Raw genomic sequence first — 23,400 nt, forward strand, 5'->3', positions numbered from 1 at the left:
GGACACATCGTTCAATTTTCAAGGGAATGTTTAACAAAGACCACCGTTACCAGCACGATTTAGTCTAACCAGTCGGCAGTCGTAGTAGATACAAGGTGTCACGATGGCGTTAGGGTTACCAATTGCCCAGACAAACTAGACATGATGGGAGGAATTTTATATAAGATGGTCTTCAAAACATTTATCCTAATAAGGAGTTTGAGACCGAATACCTACTGCTTCCTAAATGGACTCTCATGATCAAATTTCAATTTGGGGTTTTCATTAAACAGTTCGAAGATTTTATTTTCTCGAAACCAGAAGCAATTGAATAGTGCACGAAAAGTTTCCAAATTAAGGTTTTATGTTTGCCATTATCCAATCCATATAGGCTGCTACTCGGGTGTATATTCCTGGTAAAGTTGCCACACCACATGAATTAGCGCCACGCGCAACCACACCAAACTGTAAAAATCGAGCTCCGTTATAGTTCACACTAAATCCTAGCGGTCCACCCGAATCACCTCGGCAAGAGTCCACAGTGCTATCACCACCAGCGCACATCTCCGTGTCATAGACTCGTGCTCTGGCTTTTTGCCACTTCTTTAGACATTCCGCATTACTCACATGCGGCACAACAGCACTGAGCAGAACGTCTGATCCGGTTAGATTCTCGGTAGTTCCCCAACCGGTAACCAGATAGCGATCTAATTGCAACGATCGTAATTCTGGCGTCACCGGAAGGCAAATAGGGTGGATGTGATCTGCAAGACGGGATGATTAGATTAAATAACAGAAGATTCAAACTCGTTGGTACCATCCATCTCCACGTCTCTGTTCAGCCTTATCAGACCGATATCGTTGCTCTTCATTGGTCTCTGATAGTTTTCGTGAATTACGAAGGATTCGATTTCGTAATCTACAGGCTTTTTGGCACATTCTCGATCAATTACTTTTCCTCTTGTGTTCTTATATATATTACAGTCGATTTCGGAGCTCTTGTCATGTTCACCAAGTCGTACGACGTTTCTTAAATGTGGAATCGTAAGCTAATAGGCCTAGGACATTTGAAAAAAGATACTTACATTTTATCTGATCTCAGGCAATGGGCTGCTGTCAAAATATAGCGCTTGTGAATCAAAGTTCCCCCACATTGGTCGATCAAATCGCCTTCGTTGGTTTTGTGCCTTAGCACAGCCATCCACGGGTAGTCAAAAACTTTTGTCACATTGCCAAACGCGATCCGATCGGTCACGGCTTGGCCGCACTCGGTCGGTAACACGACCACAGATTCATCCTCCCGCTGAACTTCGGCTAGTGAACAACAGACGCTACGTTCAACATTTGGTAGTGTACAGGCCGCTTTACTAATGTAGTTGGCGATTCCCTTCGGCGGGGCATTCGGTTTGGTAACTATGTTATAGAGGTTGGTGCACCTCCGGATGTCGACACAAAATCCTGGCCTTCGAGATGGTGTTGTACAGGGGACTTCGCTTCCTGAGAACAAGATACACAGTTGTTGGTTAGCGGCGGGATTTATAGCCATTTCGGTTTAGCTGTAACATGCGCTGCCCCAAAAAAGCATGCGTCGGAAAGTCCAAAAAGGCCAAACAACAGCAGGTGGGGAATTTCTCAAAGAACTGATCGATAACTAGGGTAGGTCAGTACCAGATGAGTTAATGGACAAATTGATCGTGAAACCGATGAAAAATATAGGCACTCGTAGATTAGCCGCGATCGAGGTAAGGTCAAATTAAATACACTCGCTTTAGAAAATTACGCTCTCACAATCGCATATTATACGGCGATCTGTAATTTTGACCCTCCAGTTATACAGTCGCTCTTGTGTTACCATCTGATGCCTTGCGTCCATATCACTATTTAAAATTAACTTAGAAGTTAACTGATAGCATTCTCAATTGAGCTGGCCGGCTGTAAACTGATAGCATAGCTGGGGACTTCCCAACTATTTTTGTTTTCTGTTTGATGAGGTAATCGAAACGGCTGGATATGAATGGTGATTACGCTCGAGTTTACAAATAGAGATGCAAAAATCAATGTGTCAGAATTTTTCTTCTATCAACCTTCTTCTGATGCATCAATGATACCTGAATTGTTTTTCGTGTAGTTCATAACTAAATTTTCTTTGTTAAAGCATAATCAATTCAAGTTTATTATGGCCATACGTAAACACATCATTCACCATCGAAAGGCGAAACTTACGAACTGCAACTGCGATGGTCACCGTCAGCAGCAAGGCTGTTGAAGCCTTAAATCCGTTCTTCATTTCCCCTGAGTGGATATAAACTAAGCAGAACTTCGCGCCGCCAATCTGTCTCCCATTCACGTTTGACAAACGAAACGATGAAACAGCTGCTTCAAGTCCGTCTGTGAACTTATTTCAACGTAGGATTAAGCGCGTCCAACTTGGACCGAACTTCAAACAGCACTGGCTATTAGTCGATGAACGAACGATCGAGGAGGTATTATCACTTTCCGCTGCGCAAGTATCGTTGGAATAAAAACGACGCCTAACTGTTGGCCTGATAATTTCACCATAATTTTAGCATGCAAAACAGAAATAGGACTTTCGGAGAATGGGGATGCCATTAACGTTTTGACCCCGAACCCTCCTTCGAAATTGATTTTGGGAAATCCAGCCAACGTCACACGGGATCTGGAATTCTGGAATAGGTCCAGCTACAGGGATAACTAGCGTCTGTTGGCGGTTGGTGGGTTTACCTGTTGACAGTGTTTTATCATAATTACAAAAAAATGAGTGAAGCGTGTCTTAGCGGATAGATCAGGACACTGCTATAATGGTTGCTTAGATTTTTTTCATCGTTCTACTAATAAATGTGAATTCAAAGACAATTTTGTCAAGTGCTAGACAAATTCGCGAATATCGATCCAAATTTACCCGAGTGATTGAAAAATTGAAATTCTGCACTGCTTCAGGAGTCGCAATCTTGGCAAAGAAACCAAAATGCTGACGTGAGTGATCACCCGCACAAGCAATACCAGATCACAAAGGAAAATAACAAAAAAGCCCTCCAACGGGCATCTAAAGCGGCTCGGAAAGGAAAGGGGCAATCCCTGTTCGAAGAATCCTTCTACAATCAGCGGCAGTCCACGCGGTAGATTGTTATAGCAGCACTTGGGCAGTGGAAAGAAGAGACCTTTACTACTTGAGGGTAGAACTTGGAATACTTAATGTTTCTTTTCTAACTTGCTTTTATACTAAACAATCACCATAGTTACCTTTACTAGTTGGTTACGCATGATAAACAAACATCATGCTTGTGTTGCTATTCATCTCATAGATTGCTTCGATAAGGCGAAGAAGTCTTCTAATTGCCTCCGGCGGCCCTCCTGAAGATGGGGCTGCTTCTCTTCAACGCACACACCGGACCTCAGTCGTCGCCTTCATTGCACGACGCTCTTGTCCCTGTTGCAACTCGATGACCTTCCATGGCACCAGTTCGACGACCTTCACCGGGATCTGGCACGACGACCTTCCATGGCACTGGTCTTGGCGCTCTTCCTTCGACTCGAAAATTCCTCTCCGCCTCGACGCCTTTTCTAAGGCCTGATGTTTCTAGTAGCCCAGCTCAACGACCTTGGCTTTACAGTCCGATGACCTTCTATGGCACCATGGCTTGACGACCTTCCGTGGTATCTTGCTCGTAAGTTCTCCAGTAGCTCTTGGCCCGACGACCACCTCCTGGTTTCTGACTTGACGATCTTCCATGATACCGACCCGCCAACTTTCCATGGCTTCTGGTCCATCGACCTACCAGTGGTTCTTTTCCGCTCCTGATGACTCCAACCCTACGAACTTCCATGACACTGGTCCGACGACCTCCCAATGGCTCCGATTCGACGACCTTGTTTGGTTCAAGCTCGACGCTTTTTTTTTTGGTCCGACGTCTTTCCAAGAGCACGACGACTTTCTGCTCCGCTTCCAAAGGATCCGATCCTGGGCACCTGTTCGACGACCTCCCGTTTTTCCGGGCTTGTCGATCTCCACCTGGCTTCCCGGTCCGACGACTTTCCAGATGGCTCCTGGTTCGACAAACTTCCACGGTTCCCGTTTCGTTGACTTCCCTCGGATCCGACTCGTTGGCTTTTTGGCTGGATGTCTGTCCAATCTTGATTTACCTTCTCCTCCTTTCCACCAGTGCTTAAACCATAACCTTTTGTAGGAAGCATTTTAGGTAGTGGAAAGAAGAGATTCTTTACAACTTGAGAGTAGAACTTGCAATACTTAAGTTTACTCTTCTAACTAACTTTTACACTAAATAATCACCATAGTTACCTTCGCTAGTTGTTTACACATGATAAACAAACATCATGCATGTGTTGCTATTCATCTCATCGATTGCTTCTCAATCTCAATCTCAACATAAATTCTGGTACATGGAGGCCATTGATAGCGGACAAAAATCCCAACCCATCCAGCCAAAATAGGAAAACAACTCAGGATAAGGACTTATGAAGATAGCAGATGAGTGGCAGATCCGGAGGTGGAGAACAAAAGGAAATTCGAGAAGCAGGACATATCACAACAAAGTTTAAAAAATAATTTCAATTCTATGGAACTAGAACAGTAGACTGAGTCGATTTGGGGTAATTTTTGAATTTCTCAAACCCTGGGGTCTAAAATGCTTCGTTTAGGTCCAAAACTCATCCATGATTTTTTGCAAAATATTTAAGTAACATTTAGATGAGTAAATTTGGACTTTTAGGTTTGTATGGGAAAATTGAATATTTTGTACTGAAAAATCATCATCATTTTTGTTTCTTCTGTACAACCGAGCCTGCTAATGGTTTTTGTGCCAATTTATAAATTCTTCAAAGGAAATTTTCCGCTGAACAATTTTGTCGATGATCCTAAATTCGTATCTAATTAGCCAAAAAAGTTATTAGCTGTTTAACAGGGGTATGTCTTTTTGCATTGATAAACAATAAATTCAATAGACACCACTGCTGGTTGCCTTGCGCGGTATTGCATGACTACTTTTCATGAAATCCTTCGCGGGGCACAAGCAGTGGTGTCAATTGAATTTATTGTTTATCAATGCCAAAAGACATACCCCTGTTAAACAGCTAATCAATTTTTTGGCTAATTAGATACGAATTTACGATCTTCGACAAAGTTGTTCAGCGGAAAATTTCCTTTGAAGAATTTATAAATTGGCACAAAAACCATTAGCAGGCTCGGTTGTACAGAAGAAACAAAAATGATGATGATTTTTCAGTACAAAATATTCAATTTTCCCATACAAACCTAAAAGTCCAAATTTACTCATGTAAACGTTACTTCAAAATTCTGCAAAAAATCATGGATGAGTTTTGGACCAAAACGAAGCTTTTGAGACCCCAGGGTTTGAGAAATTCAAAAATGACCCCAAATCGACTCAGTCTACTAGAACAGTATTCGTCAGGGAAGAACCATAAGATTTCGGAAACGAGGAGCTAGTCGAAAATACCCCCTGTGTGTATAAAATAATGAAGATAGAAAAAATTAAAAGGAAAAGGAAAAAAGGAATCCGGATGGAGCGAATTACGGTTCAGGTACGGAAATAGTTCTACGGCTGTAATTTTCGATGTCAGATCTATATCTTGGCAGGTTGCCTATGTACGAAACACTGGCGCAAGAGAGACCCATGCAGATCTGCTGCTCGATGTCGCATTTTATTTCTAAACTGTAGAAACATGGCGGCCAACGAGAGAAAAATTATGGATTATCTGGTCTTCTAAGCCAACGGTCATGAGATAAAATCCCGGTCATGAAGGTTAGCGGTTTAAGCATTTGTGAAATGCTAGCCGGGTATACCTTGAAATTGTAATGGGGGTCTGTGTTTGCTGGTAAAGATTGAACTTGTACACAACAGGAGTTTGAGTAGTTAAGGTTACTCGGTCCTTTGTAACGTGGAGACAGGCAGGCTACCCATCAAGGATGCAGCACATGCATGTGGATTGATCTTTTCAAGGGAACTTAGATTGCATTTGGGGATTCTACCTAGATATGTGAGTGCTCGGAGTGCTACCGGTGAACAACTGCAGCTTCAACCAAAAGTGTAGGGGTGTCAAGTAGCAAAGCAAAGTAATAATAGTAACGCGGGGTAATACCACAATAGATCAACTAAATGGCCGCAGTGTACTCTCTCCCCAACAGGAAAAAAGGGTGCCGACTCCGCAAAAACTTTTCTCACCCTCTAGTACTGAGTACGTATGGACATCATCAAATATGTCTTTATGTTTAGGCTAAACTCGTTCTCAAGTTACAAAAATCAAAATGTTTATTACAGTCTGGAGGAGTACAATTAATATTAAATTCTAATTAAACGCTAATAATAAAAGCTCTTCGCAACGTCAATTATCGTCAGTTTTAGGGTTTCATGTTTGCCAGTATCCAATCCATATAGGCAGCTACTCGGCAATAGATTCCGGGAACACTTTTCAGACCGCATGAATCGATACCGGCCGACACCACACCGAACTGCACGAATCGAGCCCCATTAAAGTCGGCACTGTATCCTAGCGGCCCACCGGAATCACCCCGGCAAGTGTCCACAAGGCCTTCGCCACCGGCACACATCTGTTTGTCACTGAGCTGGACTTTCAAGTTGTTCTGGGCCATCCTTTCCTGGCACTCCGCATTACTCACTCGCGGCACGATGGCACTAAGCAGTACGTCCGAACCGGTTTGTTTTTCAGTAGTTCCCCAACCGGTTACCACGTAGCGCTCAAACTGAGCCGATCGTAATGCTGGGGTTACCGGTAAGCAAATTGGATGGATGTGATCTGAAAGATAAAGTATTATGAAATAGGGTTATTGAGCGGATTTGAAAGCGCTACTCCGCACCTTGCATCTCTACGTCTCTATCGAGCCTAATAAGACCGATATCGTTGCTGTACTTCGGCTTTTGGTAGCTTTCATGAACTACAATGGATTCGATTCCGTAATCTTCAGTCTTGTTGGCGCAATCTCGTTCAATGATTTCTCCCTTCTTGTTTTTGTAGATGTTACAGTCGATTTCGGAGCTCTTGTCATGTTCGCCAAGTCGGACGACTTGTCTGAAATGTTAACAAGAAAGATAAGACATAGTGAAATAAACAATCTGAAAAGACTCTAACTCACAATTGCAGCGTGCTTCGGGTCCTGAGGCAATGGGCTGCAGTTAAAATATAGCGCTTGTTGATCAATGATCCTCCACATCCGTCCACCAGTTCACCGTTGGAGTTGTACTTGAGCACAGCCATCCATGGATAGTCAAACACTTTGGTCACATTGCCAAAAGCGATTCGATCGGCTACGGCTTGGCCGCACTTATCCGGTAAAAGGCTGGATCCACCGACCGACGTAGGAGGAGCCGCTGTCGTCGGTTGTTCTGGCTTAACTTCATGCGGTTGACAGCAGACGCTCCGTTCTATTCCCGGTAATGTGCAGGCCGCTTTTTTGATGTAGTTGGCAATTCCGGTCGGCGGCGGAGTGGGATTGGAAACTATGTTGAAGATATTGGTACATCTCCGGATGTCCACGCAGAGCCCTGGGTTGCGGGTAGGTGTGGTACATGGGGCGCTTTCTGTGGACAAAATTAAAAAATGAAGTTTTATTGACCATCCTCCAAAGTTAATTTAGTAGAAGTTAGGCCCTTAATAAATCTTAGACAGTTGGACAAAGACGTAGAAAACGATTTTCGAATGAATCGGCCAAGGTTATCCTTTATAAAGGCTTGAATAGTAGTGAGCCTAAGCCAACAGACCATAACATAGAGGATAGCGTCTTCTCTTCTAAACCAACGGTTATGAAATCGAATCCCGGTCGTGAGGTAATCTGGCATACATAGGCAAATGCTGTTCAAGGGAACTTAGTTTGCTCTTGGAGGTCCTATCTAGATATGTGTGTGCTCGCAGTACTCCCGGTAGGCTACTGAACTTCAACCGATACTGCATGGGGTGTCAAGTAGTATAGCAAAGTATAAGTAGTAATGCAAGGTAATATCACAATAGATAAACTAAATAGTCGCGGTGGATCACGCAGCGAAAAGATTTTTTATTTCAAAGGAAAGTGCAGCGAAAACATGTAACCGGTTGGTTACAAATCGTTTGATTTTTGTTTTCATTTTTGTAGTATTGTATATTTAGCTCTAGAAAATTCATGTTCCTTGTCGAGTCTCACAACAAGATAGCACCACAGTAGGCTACATTTTACTGCTGGCTGCTGTCAATTCACAGAGGAGGAAAAGGAGGAAAGAAAAAGAGAACATGGAAGGCGAAAAGGAAGCTTGCTTCAGGAAAATTGGCTCTCTTCTGTACCAGGCGTCCGTGAGTAAAGTCCGTGTTGTGTTTAGTGTTCGTGAAATTCCACGGAATTCGCCCGGAAACACCGGTTGGCTTCCTCACGGCTCGGCCCGCAGATCCCTTGTGGTCTCGCGCCTAACCGTAAAAGACCATCATCATCGTCCTCGGGTTCTAAGGAACCCTAACTTCCAAGGAGGACTTCCCTTCTCGGCCTGTCCGGATACGGGGCACTCTCGTGGGCAGGCCGATTAAACGCCAAAGAAGGAAGACGCCTGCATTAACTGAGTCCAGCAACGCCCGCTGGCGCCGACAGTTTCGGCACTCCGTCGATCCGCCTATATATCGGCGGCCCTCCTGCTTCCGGAACGGGATTTCCGGAACTACGACGTCGCGACGCAAGACCACCAGCAGCACAACCACGGTTAGTGAGAATTTACACGCCACACATTACAGACAGACATTGTTTATTGTACACACAGACAACACGCTACATAAAAACATTAATAAAAGCAAACATAGAAACATGAAATTTCCGATTTCTGTATTTTATCCGTAAGTCCTTGGTTACCCAGTAGCCAGCCGGCCCTGAGGTTCCGTACTCTTCAAGTACCTTGCCTTGGCTAGTCTAGCCGCTGCTTTTCTATCAGTAACAAATGGCGCCCAACTAAAAGTCCGCGAAAGGTAACCAAGAGACGACCGCGTAGAATACAAAAATCTAAGGATTTTTTCTGACGGGAGGTGGCAGGGATTCGTGCGATCCACGAATGGCTGTCGCCGTACACCCATCAATTTAGTGTAAAAAAGTGCTTGATACGATGTTTTGTGTTTGTACAAGGTCCCGACCAGAAGAAGGACTTTAATCCGTTTCTAAAACCATTTTTCCCACCGAAGAATTCGATGGTTTTGGTTGTTCGCGTGTTTTGTTAAAGTTTATGATGTATGTTCAAAGTATTTAAAAAGCATAATTTAGTTTTGCATAATGATTTTAATTTTAAATGCTATGGCAACACTTTTCACCCACACCCGTATTTTTCCAACAAATGATAGTTGTCACTAATCACATATATCACATATCACATACTATAGTATCCAATCAAAACAAACATGACTAAACGAAAACGATTAAGAGTGAAATTTGAACCAGTGGAGTTCCAGTTGGAGGACTACGACGCTGATGATTCGGATAGTGATGAGTCTGCGGAGATGCCGTGTCCGGTAAAGCCATTGCATCCTAATTACCCAGTTGAGTCGATAGCTGCCGATTTGGAATCTTCACTGGCCATATGGAGAGCGATGATGAACCAGGGAAAACTGAGGCCGATCGATTTGGTAAGAAGTCGGAAGTTCATGCAAGCTTTACAACAAGAACTTCAGATCTTATGTAGAGATGCAGGAACTAGACACCTGCCAATCATCGGTACTTGTGAATGTCGTAATTATAAACCATGTAATGAAAATTCAGAACCAACATTGATAGAATCGAATTCCACTCTTTCTAACATAAGTTCAGATTCCTGTGCTGAATATGCCCCTTCTATTGAAAACCACTCAAATCTTCAAAAATCCAATCCAATATCAGGATTTGAGATTGATGGATGTTACTGGAAACACAAACCTCCGAACATCCGGAAAGAAGATTACGATTCTAGTACTTCCGGATACCGAACAAGAGAACCTGAAATTTACAAAAAAGTGGAAGAAAGCATGATGCGAATCGTGGAACATTTGGTTGATGCTCGTTTGAATCCCTTAATTGATCAGTTTAATTCTTCTAAAGTTCGCAAAAACATAAAAACATAATTTTGGCAGGGACCCGGCTTAGTTTCAAAACGGCTAGAAATTGGATCTGTGATATGGAAATGTGATACGGATAATTTAAATTGTGATATGAATGTTTAATTTAATTCGATGTTATTTATTGAAATTTGTGATAATCTGTTTGTTCTTTTTAAATTCCTAAAGTTACTTATTGGGCTTGGAATGACTGATTCCTCTAGGGAAGGTTTCGAAAGGATTCCATGATGCTATCCGGTATCCATGGAAACCGGCGAGCTTTGTCCTTCGTTGAACCGGCTCGTCCGACTCAGTTGGGTACCTGGAAGAGAAAAGAACAAATAGAGCAAATGAGTTGAAAGTTGAAATGTAGAATTTTTAAACACCCACTTAATAGACTGGAGTTGAGAGAACTTGCCAGTCGTTAACTTGTGGGTGGAAATAAAAAAAACACAAATCCTTATTCAAAATTATAATTGATTGGAACAAACCTCTTGATAAATCAGGGTATCCATAGCGGCACAGTTATCCAACGACGATGGAAGGGGAAACCCGTTGTGGCTCTTTCATGGTGCTGCGGTTAGTGATGTGCGCGCGAAGGGATTGCCCATTGAGCCTGGCCAGCTCTAAAATAGATCAACATTGATCATTAAAACCACTGATATTTGGTGATAAATTTCATCCGTACTCACCTATTTCATCTTTCGCTGGAAGATATTTGATACGGTGTCCCTGGGATCTATTTTCGATTCGCTGCATGTCCCTTTTTGCTGAAAAGATGACACTGTAGCAGCACAGAATCGGTTAAACAATTTCTCCCAATTCGTACGATGATCGTCAATCTATAAAAAAAAAAATTAAAAATACAAAAAATTTATACCCTAACACGTCCTAATGTATGTAAAAACTTACCATAGCATATCGATGCATGCTGCATTCGATCACTGTTCGGTGGAGCAACAAATTGGTGATCATCCTAAGAAGAACGTACTTTTTACGACAAAATAAAACATAAATAAACAACATTATGTTGTGACAATTCGATATGACATCTGATGATCTGTCATGATCATGATCATCGATCATGATATTGCCCGCCACCTATTTGCCCGCTCGTGATGACCATTTTGAAAGTGATCTAAATCACAAATAGGGTACTGTATATACTTATTATTTATAGGGTACTGTAATTAATTATTAATTTAAATATTTTTGTTGTAACAGTTTAGTACGATCGATCGTTTAAGTGTTGCGCAACATAGTGATAAGTATTTTAGTTTATTTTAAATTGTTTTTTTTAACTAGTGCTTGTTGAATTAAAAATATGTTGATTTTGGTGAAACAAATAAAGTGGAAATTGAAAGTTTGATTGTGCATGTAATTACAATAGTGATATAAGTTAGGTGAATAATTTTAGATTATATTTGTGATGCACGTTTAAATGAATTTAACCTGTTGTGTGTTATTTATTACCGCGTTTGGATTTTTATTTAATGTGCGTTTTCAAATATGATCTGTGATATTCATGTTAATTTATTATTCTCTAGTTGTAAGATACTTTTAATGATTCGTGCACGTTTATTTAAATTTTGGCTTGTATATTATTTATTTATTTAATTATTTATTCACCATAGTCTTAAAGTAATTTTAATTTTCAGTGCACGTTGAATTGAAGTTTGTTTTTATTTATTATTTTATGCATGTTTAGCCCTTAAGATGCATTGCAAATATGAAAAATTTAATTATGCTTTGTCGTTTTAAATGTAATATGTCTGCCACAATTCGATAAATGCGATGGATTGTTCTGGAAACAAAAAAAAAATGCAAAACACTTCGTATTTTCACATTTTTTCATTGGAGTGGTGGATAGTGTAACCGGTTGGTTACAAATCGTTTGATTTTTGTTTTCATTTTTGTAGTATTGTATATTTAGCTCTAGAAAATTCATGTTCCTTGTCGAGTCTCACAACAAGATAGCACCACAGTAGGCTACATTTTACTGCTGGCTGCTGTCAATTCACAGAGGAGGAAAAGGAGGAAAGAAAAAGAGAACATGGAAGGCGAAAAGGAAGCTTGCTTCAGGAAAATTGGCTCTCTTCTGTACCAGGCGTCCGTGAGTAAAGTCCGTGTTGTGTTTAGTGTTCGTGAAATTCCACGGAATTCGCCCGGAAACACCGGTTGGCTTCCTCACGGCTCGGCCCGCAGATCCCTTGTGGTCTCGCGCCTAACCGTAAAAGACCATCATCATCGTCCTCGGGTTCTAAGGAACCCTAACTTCCAAGGAGGACTTCCCTTCTCGGCCTGTCCGGATACGGGGCACTCTCGTGGGCAGGCCGATTAAACGCCAAAGAAGGAAGACGCCTGCATTAACTGAGTCCAGCAACGCCCGCTGGCGCCGACAGTTTCGGCACTCCGTCGATCCGCCTATATATCGACGGCCCTCCTGCTTCCGGAACGGGATTTCCGGAACTACGACGTCGCGACGCAAGACCACCAGCAGCACAACCACGGTTAGTGAGAATTTACACGCCACACATTACAGACAGACATTGTTTATTGTACACACAGACAACACGCTACATAAAAACATTAATAAAAGCAAACATAGAAACATGAAATTTCCGATTTCTGTATTTTATCCGTAAGTCCTTGGTTACCCAGTAGCCAGCCGGCCCTGAGGTTCCGTACTCTTCAAGTACCTTGCCTTGGCTAGTCTAGCCGCTGCTTTTCTATCAGTTACAAACAAAGGAAAATATCCTTTGATTTTGGGATGAATAAAAATTTCTTTGTTTCAAATGCATTTTCGTTTGTTTCAAAGAATTTTTCTTTCGAAAAATCTTTGATTCAAAATATTGATACTTTGAAACAAAAAACAGTTTCTTTTGATTCAAAGTTGCTTTCTTTTGCCACAAGGTAATTTAATTTAGATTTAAAGGCATTTATTCATTGAACCATTTTCTATTTATTCCAATTGGAAGCATTATTTTCTGTTGTTTTGAAATTCCTATTAGGAATTTCAAATAATTAAAAGGAAGGATTTAAAATTTAAAATTTATTTTTATTCACAAATAAATGAAACACTGGGTCACACACTGGTTCACTTTAATCGAATCATCCGGTTTAAATTTTCGTGGACCTGATCGCTGGATTGGAGCGGTGTCACCTCGGTTGAGGCATCCAGGGACTATCTATCGGCCGTGGTCCTGTAAAATTTCATGCACTTATTGAAAATCTTTAATATTCATTCTTTAATTAACATAAACTTACCATACTTTATCCTGAATCCTCCTAACTAAGCTAACTCTGATCCACATTTTCACACGACTAGCCAAACCGATTTTTCGTTTTAAATTCTTCTTACTCAATGCAAAAAACCTTCAAAGCTTGAAGTTTTTATTTTAAGAAATTATTCCTTTGCATTGAATACATTTTTCTTTGGTTGAAAAAAAATTCACTTTGTTTCCAAATAAATATGCAATTGTACAAATGTCTTTTGAATCAAAGAATTTGTTTAAAATCGAAGTCCAAAACTATTCGATTCAAAAAATTAATTCTTTCTTTCAAAAATTATTTATTTGAAACAAGACCATAATTCATAAATTCAAAGAAAACAGGAGATTGAATCGAAAAAAAGAATTTTTTGAATCAAAGTCAGTTTCGTTTTGTTTCAAAATCCAAGTTTTCTCTGCGTGTTCTTCTTCTATTTTCTCGCCAATGCTATTTTTAGCACGACTCGGAACTGCCTTATAGTAGAGTGCCTATAAGAAGAGTGACGCCAATGTCAAAATTGGAATAGCGATGAGCTGTCAGTGTCGTTCCAAACGAACAAATGACCTGTCAAATTCTGCCTGAGAAGGCTGAATTTGACAGGTCATTTGTTCGTTTGGAATGACACTGACAGCTCATCGCTTATTCCTATTTTGACATTGTCGCCACTCTTCTTATAGGCACTCTACCTTATAGCATCTATTATGGTCCAGTTCCTGAGGCTATATGACCAGCGTATCCGTTTATACTCCGTAGAGTTTGCAATCTTTTTATACGCCGCACAGTGGGGCAGAACAGGCTTTGTGTTGGACAAAACCTCGTAACTTCTTTAAATCAGCTCGTAGAGGTTTGATGTCTTCAGGTGAAATGTTCGCAATAATAAAAGCTATCTAATCGTTTGGTTGATGATATTCTAGCTTAATACTAGAATTCATTTTTGAAAGGCACAAAATTGAAAATATACGTCGGTAAAATTCACCTTATCTTGATTATAATAACTCCAAAACGAAAAAAAATTACATGTTTGAAAATTCTCTAAATGAAAGATAAGAAAACGCTCAATCTTACGCACTTTTCGCGGGAATAATTCATCGGGTGGTTCCAACCATTTTTATCTTTGAATTTTGTGTTAAAATAACGTTTCTTCATTCAACTTTACGCCTTAATTTATCCAAAACGCATCAAATTTCATATTTCTTAAGAATAAATGATTTTTTTTTTCAAACTAAACAAACTTATAAGTTAGAGAGATTTAACGATTTTCAGGGAATATTTAAAAGTTCGAAATAAATTCGGATTTGAATAAAAGATAGAAATTGAATAAAAAACTAATCGTGATAACCATACATACATGCTTTCGGCAACACTATAAACAAAATAGTTTTGTCGTGAAGATGTGTTTTATACGTATGTATAAATCTGAAATAAGAAGCAGTGTTGATTTCAGTGATGATAGTTTCGAAGTTTTTTTTCGAATGTTTTGTATCTTTAATATCTTTAATCGGTAATAAAATGTGAGAATCATTGAATGTTTTTTTTTTCATTTTATCTGTTTTGAAAAAAAAAATCTAATAGTTTTTACAAATATATAAATATTTATATACTTTACTAAGATAATTTTTTTTTTGTTATATTGTTAACAAAATACAATAAACAATTTCTGATACGACATTTTAATTAGCCGTTATTCAGAGTCAAGGAAAATTAGGCTTTAAAAACAGAAGAAATTTAGCCGTTTTCTGGCTTTTGTAACTTTGCTTTTCCAATATTTTCCGCTTCAAATTCAAGTTCATATAAGTTAATATAAGTGAATTTTTGCTATCGAAACTGTTTTCAGTAGAAGGAAAATTATAAATCGATCCTAAAGTAGTTATTAGATCGCTGCAAAAAATGACTTTTTGCCCCCATATGTTTATTCGATGCCTTTTGGGTCACCAAGCTTGAGTGAAAAATTTTAGATGATCTAGATTTTTGAGTAAGCGCAACGTGTTTCAATTTTGTATGGAAATATGTATATTCTAAGTGATAAATTTTGATTTTGTGAAAGAAAATACCAAGAACGATGTTTTCCATATTTCCATACGTCCAAAAATGAATGAAATCGTCTTCTGGACGATAACGAACCTCATTTTCTACTTAGCACCATTTTTTATCTCGTTTATCGATTTTGACGAAACTTTGCCTGGTATTAGATCAAACATTTTTACATCTTTGGACCAAATTTCAAGGTTTTTCAATGAAAATTTTCGAAGATACAGCAAGTCTAGTGAAGCAACTCCAAATTTCCCTTTTTACGGAAATAGCTCTATCTTTGTTTCCCGTCATTGTAAAGACTTCAAACTTCGTATAGTATTAGTTGAATAGTTGAACTAGATTGTGAGAAATTTTCATGCAAAAATATCAACCAAGAGAGAAACGGCAGCTTGTCAAAGTTGGAAGTGGGTGCGCAGCTTCACGCGATTTCATTCTTTTTTGAACGCAACTGATGAAGAATAAAGCTGTTCATAAACCTGTTTGCAATTTGATGTATGTTGTTGTATATTGCCTCGGACTGGTTTAGAAAAAAATTGAAATGTTCACATTAGTTCCATTATAATATCCTATATTTACGCACAAAATGAATTCAGTTATGTAAGGAAATTGATTTATTGAGTAATTAAAGTTAAAAATTAATGGTATTATTGAAGCTTATTGTTTTTTGTAAAGAACCCACACTAAACAGTAGGCTTTCATTCCAAGAACGAGTTACTGAGAAAAATGTAAATTTCATGATAAACACAAAAATCATGCTTCACAAAAAGTTTAATAACTTCTTCATTAGCAAGTATTAGCAACTACTTTTTGTTTTACCATAAAGTTGAAACTTAGTTCTTTATTTTAATATGAAACTCGACGCGGAATTTTGCTGAAAAACTATACTTTAAGATCTTTGAAATTTGTGAAAATCTGTGATTTTTTATGTCAAACTATTTTTGCTATAACTAGGACAATATATTTTGTAAATTAAATGTATTCAAAGTGCATAAAAATTTATAAAATTTCAAAAAAAATGATGTATTTGGTTAACGGTTATCTTGAACAGATTATTTTCTACAGAGCGAGAAAGATCTCTCTTTTTATTTCCTCATTTTTTAAATAAAATTTACCCTACATTCCCCTACTAAGTAAGTTGTTCAAAAAATCGAATTTTTCAAAATCTTTGATAGATTTGAGTTCGGCTATTTATCTCGTTTCTAAAAATATAAATATGAAAATTTTTATCCAAGAAATGAAAAATGAGGTTTTGTCACAACTTTCATAGGTTCTGCCCCACAGTGCGCCGTAGAGATATTTTGCATTATTTTATACTCAGTATAGTTTACAATTTTCGTTACATTGTTACATTTCTTTTGTATTAGTGTTCATTTTACGTCCGAAGCTCCTTTTAAATAGGGTGGCGGGATTCGATCCCTGGACCTCTGTCTTATGCTTAAGACGTTCGCCATTAGGCTAAACGACCAGTCTCAATTCTCTCTCCCCAATAGGAAAAAACAACTCTTTAAAGATATTTCTAAACGATTAAAGAAGGTGCAAATCAAGCCAAAACAATAAAAAAAATTAAAAGTGTCGATCATCAATTTCTTGTCTTCTGTCTAGTTTGAAAAAAAATTGACTCACTTGCGGTTTTACGTTAACGTTTATTTTGACGTAATCTCGCGAGTGTGTGAAATTTCCGGAACTGGACAGATGGAACTTCCCACTTTTTATTTGGTCTTCTTTGTGCTTCCAAAGTGTTTGTTAAAACAGTTATCGTCTTGGCAAATTATTGACAAATATTTGACCGATTCGTGTGCTCAATTTGTCTAGTAAACTTTACATTGACTTATTTTTATTCAAGGAAAGTGAGTTGTACGCACTTTCCACTACCTTTTAAGAGAAAGCTGCACTAATAAAATAATAAATAGTTAATAAAGATTTCCGTTTTTAGTAGAAGTAAGTAGTAAGTAGAGACTCCGTTCAAGAGCACGGCTCAAGATGGAATGATCATATACAAAAGAAAGAGGGGAAATTGAGTGTATGTACATCTGATAAGAAGCAGATTTTTTAGGCACGATGTATCGGGTTATAAAGAAAGTTTAAATTTTTGAAGATTGAAGATTTCGAAGATGTGGTGGAGTAATGATTCCAAAAAGTGTGCACATTTAAAAATTTAAAAGTTGTTTGGTAAGCCGTAGATTTTAACTGATGGGTTAGATCTCGGGGGACGCAGTCTCTAGGGAGCGATTTATTTATAAAAGAAAATATCTCTTAGTTGTTGATTTTGTCTTAAAATTGAAATTGAAAATTGAACAATGCCTATGAATCCATGCTTTGGTCAAACTGCGGTGAATCCGTGAACCCATGGTGAATCATCTACATGCATGTATATATACATAAACATGAAGATGTGTTTTTGTGGGGTTGCGGTAGTGAGTGATTGTTTTTAAACGAAATCGAATCATGGAAATTCGTATGTTTATATGTTTGCTTACGGATCAGAAAATTATCAAAGATTTTGGACTTATATACGAGATTAGGGTTTCAGATTCACAATTGAAATTTTAGAATCCAATTCAGATTTCAGTTTCCGCCGTCCGTGTCCATAAAATCTTCTAAGCCAAAGGTTAAGAGATTGAATCTCGGTCACGGCATACATAATTAATACACTCTAAGAGCTGATGTTGTTAGCATTTGTAAGAAGCCATCATATCCTCGAAAGATGTACGATTTCGTGTTAAGTCAATGGACTCTCTTCGAGGAAATATCCACCTTCATTGAGATTAAAATATGTATTTGTGTTCGTTTTTTTTAGTTTCAGATCTTCAATTTCAGATTTGTGAGTCTGCTGATTCATTTATTTTTTAGTTTATGATTTGCCAAAACTTATATCGCCACTCCTCGGAGAACTATGAAACATTCATCTCTCATGTTTTGTATATTATCTTCAGTGTTTGAATTTGATATTAAAATTACTCGAGATTGTTTTGGACTCTCAATTTAAACTTCAGAATTTTATTTATCAATACATTTTTTTAAATGTTTATTCGAAAATGCAACCCTTTTGTTTCGCAAATAGCTTTTGTATGCATGGATTGAGTTTGATGTCTTTTTCAGTGAAGTTACCTAGTAATGAAATGATAACATGTGGAAATCTTTGTGCCGATCTGTGAAGTGGTTTTTGAAATAGTGTCAAATGAAGAAGCTTATTGACTTAAATTTTTTGGCAGGACTGTCAAAAATCCAGAAAAGTCCCAGTGGGAGTCCCCAAAATAGTTGAAAATCAACTATTCCACCAAAGTTCTTATGATCAATCGTCTAAGGAGACCTAGAGGATCTAGCAGTGAGCTAAAGTTTGAATAAAAGTGCAGAGGCTTGATTCCACAAAGACAAGGGATGTGAAAGGTTTGATCAAGCGCAATTTGAAAATTCCGTTTGGTGGTGAAGTGGGAAAAGTGGAAAAATAATTTTCTGTCTTGTCTGGAATGAGGTCATAAATAGAATTAAACCAGCCAGAGAGACACTGGGGAATCTGTTGACAATAAACGGGATTGACTTCATGTATTCAATGTTAAAAAGCTGCTCACCGGTAAAATAAACAAAATACGGTTGTCAAATCGTTCGCAAAATATTTGAACCGCTAGCGGGGAGTTATTTAAAATGGACAGCAAAACGATTTTTTAAGCGGGCACCTGGCAGGTTTCCTGCCAGAAACTTTTCGTCGAGCAGTTTTGCTTGGGTGTTCCGGAGAAAAAATTGTAATATAGCAGAAATGACAAAAATTGCATAAAATGCTTGCCCCATGCAGTAGAGGGTTAATAAGCAGGAAAAAGAATGAGGTCGCAAACAGAATTAAACCAGAGAGACACTGGAAACCCTGTTGATATTAAGTTTAAAGATATTTTGTCCGCCTTTTCACTAGAATCATTGCAATAGATCTTCATTTTCTTTTCGACAAAATTTTGAAATTGTAAACGAAACGTTATCACCCTCATATTGTGCTATTTAAGATTGCTTAACATAAGACGCTCATGTTGATACCGCTTCAGCCTTATCACCCAAAGTTTGCAATCGTAGAGAAATATACTGAAAATTATAAAACAACAGTCTCCTGGTAGGATTTTCACATGGGGCCGGTCAACTGTCTGTCAGCTGATAAGTAGCATCGAAGTTGTTCGTTGGGGATTTCCCAGTTATTTTGGTTTCCCAGCAGCATCTTGCCTGCATTTGATCTTCGATTTAAAGTCAAGGTCCACTGTCGTCGTCGTTCGTTCACGATCAGCTCAGGAACCATACACACCGGCTGACTCACACGATTACGGACGGATGGGGATTACGAGAAACAACAGAAAGCCATACTAAAAACCGGTCTTCCATCTTAATCTCGTCGTTCCTACAACACACAATCACACCGAATGTTTGCTTCTGGTTTTTCAAGTTGGTAGAAAAAAAAGCCGAAGGGTAACGGTTCCGTGTTATGACGGCGGTCTATTTTTCGGGGAGCATTATCAGCATCGAATTTGATGCCATCCATCCAAAAATTAACGGATACCTACGAGATTGCACTTGTGACAACTGGACGCTAAGCAGAAGAGCCGTAATTCCAACGATCAGCGATGGTGGCGGCAATCCGGTCCTCATGATTGTCCGCTGCTTCCTCGAATTTCCTAATCAAATCAGTCACTCACTCAAGTGGTGGATCCCGCCCGAGATTCTCAGAAAACCGGTGTGCTAGAACAAAAGCATCCACTACTAACGAGCTAGTTTGAGGATTGATTGCGGCGACGACGATAGACTCGACTCGAGGGTGAAACAACCCGGTAAATTCACGTCCGATCGGGAGGAGATTGCGCGAAGAACTGATCGTACCGGATCGTGCTTTCATTCGAAACGTATCAGTTCGATTTCAGCTTCATTCCTTTTACAGAGTTACCAGATTTGTTTGAACATTCCGGATCATTGGGCAATTTCTGCTTCATTATTATAAATCTAGAAAGTAAATTATAAAACACTAAATTTTTGAAAAAACACCGATAATTTCATAACAAAATTCATTGATTTACAGAGCTATGCGCCTGGATGTATGCAAACCAGAGCAAAAGGAACGTTTGTCTTTGTATATAATTTTAAAATGTAGTCATATGAATCAATTTTTACGCCTGAATCGCCGCAACCTGATACACCAATCAATTCCATTTGAGCCTTTGTTTTACTGGCATTTGCAGCGAATTCTAAACATGAAAAACGAATCATCTAATACACAAATTGATGATTTCACAAGCAAACAGTTGAAATTTAATGGTGATACAAAGAACAGAAAATTAATTAACAACTTAGAAACAGATTTTTGATTGATTCATTTTCAAAATTTAAGGTAAGTTGAGTTGAGAACATTTTTTTTTTATTTTTCAACTATCAAATCGATCGAAAAATTGATTTTAATATTTTCTCTTTCCATAGTTCAAACTTCAACCAATTTTGCATCATCGGAATCTCAAAGTTATTGCCCAGGAAGAAAAACCGACTGTAAACTATCCGCTTTTAGTTACTTCCTTCGATTTCCACCCCTTCTAGTCATCTCTCACCCACACAGAGCTTCCGTCCGTCCTCTCAGTCACCACATGTGTTCAAGTGGCACGAAATAACCGCACACAATCCACAATGCAATGCAATGGGTTTCGGAAAAATTATGAAAACTAAGTTTGGAGAAATATATTTATTTTATGCATGGAAAATAAATATTCAAAGGAAGTTGGAAGGTGGAACGTACCTTTTTCTCAAGAGTTAGTGTGTGTGTTTGTGTGAAGATGGGATGCTGCTGAAGGTAGGTATTGTGGAGAAAGTTTTTCATCTCCCGGAGGAACAAATATAGGAATTGTCGAGTGAGCTTGGGCAATCGTTGAGACGTTTCGAAAAAAAGGTTTTTTTTAAATTTTTTCTTTGTTATAAAAACATATATCCGTTTTCAATTATAAATAATATCGATCGCTTTTGGTCATTTCAGACTCTTAATTGTAAGGCAGAATGGGAAATCGATGGGCTAGTTTCTTCGGCAGATATTCAGGATAGCGTAGTTCAAGCTCAAACAAAACCTTTGCCTTCCACAGTCAAGAGAGGACCATCTGCACCTTGGTGGTATAATGAATGTACAGATATTTATAAACCCAAAACCAATTCAGTCAATATGTAATTGAATTACCCAATTTTGATCACAAGGTGCGTCTAGAGGTACCTAAATTAAAATAATAGAAAAAAACATCCTAATTTGTAAAAGGAAAACTAGAGAGGTTAGAAATAAAACGGAAGTTGCCAAAAAAACAGGAGGACCTAAGAATTTAATGCCGAGAAATGCCATAAAAGTGAATCAAAAAGAAAAGCTGAAAACCCATGTCAAGTACGTGAAGAATAGGTAGGTACTGAATATAGAAAATGAACGACGAATTAAAAACAAATTTCAGCGAGACTACAATGAAGCAAAAAAAAATGTTTGTGTGCATTTCAAGCAGGTTGAGAGGACAGCTTGAAAGTACAAGAAGCGAGTTGAGAGAACCGCTTATCAATGCATGTGTACTAGAGTGCCCCAAATGACCCGATTTTTGAAAAAGTTCTGCGCTGCAGACTAAAATTGATCCTAGGTCAAGTACAAGATCCTATGCCAAATTTGGGCCAGATCGGATAACGCACGGGAAGTGGTCGCTCAACGAGCCTAAAGTTTGTTCGGGAGAAACATGAAAATCCAGTTTTTTTTTATCAGTAACTTTGGTTCCCTTCGACCGATTTCTTTCAAAAACGGGTTTTCTCAAAGCCTAAGTTATGAAAAATATTTCATCCGAAGACTGCATTTCGATAAGAGTTAAGAGAAAAAAGATATTAGGCTTCAAAAATGGGCTAACTTTTTTACGGTTGTATTCATCACTGTTAATGAGGCGTCGATAAGTTCGACTGCCCCGACTCATTATCAGTCATGAATATCATCCTTAAAAAAGTTAGCCCATTTTTGAAAGCTTATATCTTTTTTTATCTCAACTCTTATTGAAATGCAGTCTTGGGATGAAATATTTTTCATAACTTAGACTTTAACCCTCATCCGCATTAGATTTCATTACCCTAATCAGCACTAGGAGTGTCAATTTGACACCACAAGCTCAAACCGTTATAACTTCTGGTGTGTTCAACCGATTTGAACATAACTTATATCAATAGAAACCTTGTAATGTCAGTTAAATATGTTTAGAACATTATATACAGCTAAAGTTACTAGTTTTCTCGTTATTCAGCATGAAAGAAAATAAATCCGGAAAAACATGCCTCACGAAAACTGCTCTAGTTCATATGTTACACGTCCAAAACAATATTTGCCTTATGCATGTGAAAGCTGAAGTTAATGCCTACATAATGAACACAAGAATAATTTTTTTAAATTTTTTTTAATGAAATGGTCACAAAAAGTTCAAAAAAGTGGTCTAAAAAACCTACTTTTCATTCGATTGCTAGTAAATACTGTTTGAGCGATGGTAGAGTTTAAAAAAAAAATATGACTACAAAATCTATAAAAATTCCAACATTTTGCTGTCTTTAGATTTTTGATGCAATAAAAATTGAATTAACTGGAATTTTTCAAAGTTCACTACTTTGCGCGATTTTTTTACAAATTGAAATTTCATCTGTTTTGGTGGTCCACTGTCAGGTTGTACCCAGATTATCAGTGCTTTTACTTTGTTTGGACCAATCAAGAGTATATTCATTGGAAAGCATATTTAATCTACATTCTAGTGAGGTGCTACAATTCACGCTGTGAGATTTCACAAAAATATGAAAATTATAAACGTAAAATCATTCCTGAATTTCTAGAACTAAAAGCACCGCGTCCAACAAAACGTGTTTGTTTGCTCTCCGAGTAGGTACGGTGGGTGGTGATTCGGGCAGAGAGCGAAGCCGACAGACGAAATAACGATGCGTGTCGTGCATTGTGCATTTCTTGGTCTGTCGCCTTCGCTCTCTGCCCGAATCGCGCAAAGTAGTGAACTTTGAAAAATTCCATTTAATTCAAATTTT

At 38.4% G+C, this 23,400-nt stretch overlaps 2 protein-coding genes and 1 long non-coding RNA gene across 4 annotated transcripts; all 3 read right to left on the reverse strand.

The window, feature by feature from the left end:
• Positions 1–310: 310 nt before the first annotated feature.
• Positions 311–2,411, reverse strand: LOC129739866 (serine protease grass-like). Of its 2 annotated transcripts, XM_055731410.1 has the most exons (5): positions 2,203–2,411; positions 1,065–1,476; positions 797–1,008; positions 504–743; positions 311–444 (listed from the first exon to the last, which is right to left on the reverse strand). In XM_055731410.1, exons 1-5 carry the CDS (start codon positions 2,264–2,266, stop codon positions 419–421), a joined length of 954 nt encoding a protein of 317 aa, XP_055587385.1. In that variant the 5' UTR covers positions 2,267–2,411; the 3' UTR covers positions 311–418. The 2 variants fall into 2 exon arrangements, with proteins under 2 accessions (XP_055587385.1, XP_055587384.1); XM_055731409.1 differs by having other exon boundaries at positions 311–743.
• A 3,847-nt stretch (positions 2,412–6,258) lies between these two features.
• On the reverse strand, positions 6,259–20,192 carry LOC129747080 (serine protease grass-like). Its single transcript, XM_055741099.1, has 4 exons — positions 19,902–20,192; positions 7,127–7,571; positions 6,851–7,062; positions 6,259–6,789 (listed from the first exon to the last, which is right to left on the reverse strand). Exons 1-4 carry the CDS (start codon positions 19,984–19,986, stop codon positions 6,374–6,376), a joined length of 1,158 nt encoding a protein of 385 aa, XP_055597074.1. The 5' UTR covers positions 19,987–20,192; the 3' UTR covers positions 6,259–6,373.
• On the reverse strand, positions 7,582–13,790 carry LOC129747090 (uncharacterized). The gene is made up of 3 exons (XR_008737444.1): positions 10,975–13,790; positions 10,755–10,904; positions 7,582–10,688 (listed from the first exon to the last, which is right to left on the reverse strand). It is a non-coding gene; the product is annotated as an uncharacterized LOC129747090 (long non-coding RNA).
• Positions 20,193–23,400: the final 3,208 nt, after the last annotated feature.

This window comes from Uranotaenia lowii, chromosome 1 (assembly GCF_029784155.1).
Source record: "Uranotaenia lowii strain MFRU-FL chromosome 1, ASM2978415v1, whole genome shotgun sequence".
Lineage (NCBI taxonomy): Eukaryota > Metazoa > Arthropoda > Insecta > Diptera > Culicidae > Uranotaenia > Uranotaenia lowii.